Source organism: Nannobrachium achirus (assembly GCF_963921795.1).
Source record: "Nannobrachium achirus genome assembly, chromosome: 24".
Classification (NCBI taxonomy): Eukaryota; Metazoa; Chordata; class Actinopteri; order Myctophiformes; family Myctophidae; genus Nannobrachium; species Nannobrachium achirus.
Genome location: NC_137831.1, coordinates 27,391,689 through 27,396,797, shown reverse-complemented (window position 1 = coordinate 27,396,797; position 5,109 = coordinate 27,391,689). Strand labels below are relative to the sequence as shown.

Here is a 5,109-nt window from a genome sequence, read left to right as displayed (position 1 = left end):
TGCTCCATGTTTTTACGCAAAGTTTATTTGGCGTCTTTATAAAAGTAAAAGAAAAAGATTAATACTGCGTTTTTAGGTCTCTTTTGGTCCAGTTGTTTCTTCTTTTCTTTTCTTTTCTTTTTTAACCACTTAAACCCGTAAAACGGACCTGAGTGAGTTTGGCTCCGATGCTTGGACCGCTTTCTTCCTTCTACGCTGCCAAATCCCCCCCAAAAAAGCCGATCTACAAGCTCAGAATTAGCAAAATTGCAGTGCCCATTGTGAGTTTGTAAATCCGCTATTTGGGGGGGATAATAGCCCCCCTCCCCCTCCAGAATATGCGATGCTGCTGGGGTTCAAGTGGTTTAGTGTTTATTGTACTTGTTCGTTTTTTATTGTTTTTCATGGTCTGGCTTGCTCCAGCTGTTGGTGCTGACTCCTGATGGCGAAGCGGCTCACGTGCACGGGGATGGGCACGACGATCTTGGGGTTCCGCGAGGGCTCGCCCGTCTTGTTGTTGACGTTGCCCGCCTTGACGCGCTTCCACTTGGCGCGGCGGTTCTGGAACCAGATCTTCACCTGCACCTTTGATTGATTGATTGAAGACTTTATTAGTTTGCATATACCTACAGTTTCATGACGGTACAGTTCACAGTTACAACGTCTACTAAAAGGAGATCCTAGAAAAGACTAAGCTTATTTCCACAGGAAACCATTCAAGTATCTCATATAACATTGAATGACAGACGAATAGTACACACCTCGCTCAGCTTGAGCGCGTGCGCAATCTGCGAGCGCTCCGTTAGCGACAGGTATTTCTTGCAGTGGAACTCCTTCTCGAGCTCCAGCAGCTGCTCGCTGGTGAAGGCCGTGCGCCGCCGCCGGTTCTTGCCCGTGGACGTGGTGGCGCCGCCGCAGCCCGAGTCCGGGCCTCCCGCCCCGGCTCCTCCTAGCTCGCCGTCCTCCTTGCCTCCTCCTCCTCCTCCGTGGCACATGGAGCCTCCTCCCCCGGCCAGGGTGTCGTCGGAGGAGCTGTAGTCCAGGTCGCTGTCCATGGAGTAGCTCTCGTCCTTCCTCATGGAGCACTCGTCCGGGCTGTCGTGATGGTCTTTGTTGCCGCCGTGGTGCGCACCTCCTCTGACTGTGACCACAACACACAATACATCGTCAGTGTCGGGCAGAAACGTCGTATCTCCAAGTTTCAAATGTGTACGTTTTTTTCGCGAAGTAAAACCCTGCTTCATCAGACAAGGCCGTCGCACAAAAGTAGTGAAAACAGCAGATCTACAAGCACACAACACTGTGAGGCGTTGTGTGCTTCTAGATCGGCTGTTTTCACTAGTTTAGTTCATTTTTTTTAAACGAACGCTTTTGGACATCCCGACAACGACGATATATAAATATGATTTATTTTAGACGTTAAATAAAATGTCTTGATTTAACTCCCCGAGTGTTCGAAATGGAACATTCCATTTGTATGCTGTTATAACGGCAGTTACAAATGGAAACATTGCGTTTTTTTGTGTGTGCATCATGTGTGATATGGATCTCCCTTGGGTCTGAAATAAAGATTAGATTGAATTAAATTGATACACCCCCGCACGCGCACGCGCACGCACACGCGCACACACACACACACACACACACACACACACACACACACACACACACACACACACACACACACACACACACACACACACACACACGAAGAAGAAGACGAGGGGGAAAAAGGAAGTGAGACATGAGTTAAACATGACATCTGGATGATTCTCATGTCGTTGTCAATCAGCCTTGTGTTTTTTTGATGCTCGGCGCGCGCAGCGGATCGAGGCCCATCTCAAATTGGAACACATTATTTATGACAACAGCGCTGTGCAATATAGGAAGGTTTTTTTACGCGTAATTACGCACGGCCAGGCGCGGCGCGTTCCTTTCTTTCTTTCTGTTCTGTGATCATCATCATCATCGGCCCCTCTAGGCTACATCTGGAGAGCAGTGCGTAATCCCCCCTCCACGCACGCACGCGCACACACACACACACACACACACACACACACACACACACACACACACACACACACACACACACACACACACAGTGCGTGATTTAGGGCCTACGATTTTAAATAATGGCCTTATAACCATGCAGATCTAGAAATAAAATAATACAACTTTCAACTGGCCCAGCTTTTAAATTTAGGCTAAGTCACAAAAAAAGAACTTGTTCTCTATAATGATATCTAAGATGAGTGGATTTTTATTTTGGGATCAGTTTTATAAATATATATAGGCTATATATGTGATATGTGACATTTAAACACTGACGCAGATGTTGGTCGTTATTAAAATGAGCACATCACGCAGCGATTACAGTGATTTGTGAAGGGATTACACAGACTTGCCGCCGGCGTCCTTCTCCAAAAGCCCCGAACTCCGGTGGGATTCATTTGACACGGGATGTTATTTACGGCTGGGATCCAAATGAGCTGCGACACATAGGTCTGCTCTAGACCGCCACGTGTCTCAGTAAGGAATGCTATTTATAATTATAATTATACGTTTTTTCCTGCCACCAATCATATAACAGGTTTTATAAAATATAGGCCTATATAAAGAAAATTCCTTAGTCGCGAGACTGATATGACATGTATTGAATTGTCCTAATTGACATCGATTGCCTATTCTGTGTAGGGTTTATGTCTTTAAAAAATGACAAAGCATTCGATCAATGGAATAAAACATATAGCCTAGAAAACGGATCATTTATGTGTACACTCTCGAACTAAATGTTAAATGTAGCCTATACGCAATTAAATAAAGTTAGATTCAAGACGGAGGAGTTTGTGTCATCATCCACCACGGCTTTAATAGCTTATTACTATTATTTTAAAACGAAATCACATCCAAATGCCATTTATTGACAACATTACAGAAATAAATAAAGTGTACCCACTGAGCACTATTTATAGCACTATATATAAAGATAACTATATTGTTCACCATTGCATTTTCTTTTTTATATAGAGTTGGTGAACACTGCATGTGAACACTGTCATCCACTTGACTTTTAGAACGTCCAGTTGACGATTAGAAAGATAAAACAACATTTTTATAATTTATACAAATCCTGGGTATTTTATTGTTGTTTTAAGGCTTAAAACACAATACAATCCTCAGGATTTCTGTTCACAACACCAACGCAAACTGCGGGTTGGGGGTTGGAGGGGACTGGGACTGCAGGGCGGGCTACCTGTAGCTGCAGACTCCGGGTCGTGGAAGCCGCTGTCCTTCCCGTGAAACGCCTTGCCGTCGTCGCCCCCCTCCAGGCGGCCGCCGTGGTGCAAAGAAGAAGCGTCCTTCTCGAACACCGAGGAGGGCGGCGAGCCGAACTTCCTGATGGCCTCCTGGTGATGATGCTGCTGCGACGCGGAGGGCGAGGACGAAGAGTTGGAGGAGGAGGATGAAGAATTGGCGGAGAAGCAGCCGCCGGGGAGCGACGCCATGAGCGTGGAGGTGAGCGCCATGCCCTGCGCCAGGCTGGAGCAAAAGGTGGATGGGAGCGGGAGCTGGTGGTGCATGCTGGCCGGGGGAGGAGGCGGCGGAGGCGGCGGAGGGAGCACCACGGAGCGGTAGGGCATGAACATCGGGTAGCCGGTGTAGACGAAGTGTCCCGCGGGTCCGCAGGGCTGCGGCCCCCCGCCGCCGGCCCCGCCGCCGCCGATCAGCGAGTCGATGCTGAAGGCGGTGGTGGCGCCGCCGCCGGTGCCCAGGGGCCGCTGCATCACCATGAAGGACGGACTGAACGCGCCGCCCGCACTCATGTCTATATGGAGACCGCGCGCGGGGAGGTGCGATCGGAGCGCACGGTGCAAGAAAATAAAGAAATGTTGTTGTTATAGGTGTCCGCGCGGACCACTCCGGAGGAGGGGAGCGAGGAGGTGGGGGTCCCCGTTGAAGTTTCACACGCCCGACGATCTATGCCTGTTTATTCATTCATGAAGACCGCCGAGCCCTCAGAGAAACCGATCATCATCATCATAACAATAATAATCCCCTCGTTAAATGTCCGCTTCTCGCCTGTAAATCGCCGCATCCCATCGACACAGAGGAGCGCACAGCGCAACAGCTTGATTTTCCTTTCTTTTTTGAGTTACTGTAAAGTAAAAAAAAAACTAAAAACTAAAACAAGCACAAATAACAAGGTTTTAAAAAAATAAATCACTTCGTCCACAGTGCAATGCCAGCCTGCTGTGCGTGCGGTCCTCCTGTCCTGTCGCTGTCAGAGTGCGGTGGTGGCGAGAGAGATGATGTGACATTCACTTCAACTTGACGTGGGCGCACTGCGCGTCGCGGAGCGGAGCGTCTCTCCTTGCCGTTCCAACAGCGTCCAGATGTTTGGCATTGGATTTAAATTCCGCTCCCAAATGCTTCCTCGCCCCCTCCTCCTCCTCCTCCTCGTTCTCCCGGCACGGCACAGCCCCGCCCCCTCCGCGTCGCACCGCTCTCCTATTGGTCGCCCGGAGGACCGGCCCCCCCTCCTCGCGCCCGATTGGTCGCAGGGAAGACGCGAGCGAGATGATCTCCCCCCCCCCCCTCCACCCCCCCCCCCTCCCCCCTCCACCCCCACTTCCTAAGAGTCTCGTGGATGAATGCCAATTACACGTAATTGGGACTACAGGCCATTTAGAAATGTGAAAACATATCATTGTAAATAATAAGCTATATATGTGTGTGTGTGTGTGTGTGTGTGTGTGTGTGTGTGTGTGTGTGTGTGTGTGTGTGTGTGTGTGTGTGTGTGAATAATAAGTCTATGACTATGACTGCCCTCACTCACTCACTCCCTCCCTCCGTGTGTGTGTGTGTGTGTGTGTGTGTGTGTGTGTGTGTGTGTGTGTGTGTGTGTGTGTGTGTGTGTGTGTGTGCGCGTGTGTGTGTGTGTGTGTGTGTGTGTGTGTGTGTGTGTGTCCGTGCATGCGTTATTCTCTAATTTGTCTTTATTATTCTCCCTATTTCTTGTCTGCTTTCATAATGTACGGGGGGGGATTATGTATTTCAAAACAGTATTGCAAAATATCACATTTACACCATAGCTGAGGAAAGAAATATGGTTCGTGCAAATGTGGAATA

At 49.0% G+C, this 5,109-nt stretch overlaps 1 protein-coding gene across 1 annotated transcript; it reads right to left on the bottom strand.

Moving 5' to 3' along the window:
- Positions 1–381: 381 nt before the first annotated feature.
- gbx2 (gastrulation brain homeobox 2) lies at positions 382–3,803 on the bottom strand (the record flags this gene model as incomplete). The annotated part of the gene is made up of 3 exons (XM_080720455.1): positions 382–564; positions 741–1,120; positions 3,233–3,803. The coding sequence occupies 3 exons, from the start codon at positions 3,801–3,803 to the stop codon at positions 382–384; spliced, it is 1,134 nt and encodes a 377-aa protein (XP_080576581.1).
- Positions 3,804–5,109: the final 1,306 nt, after the last annotated feature.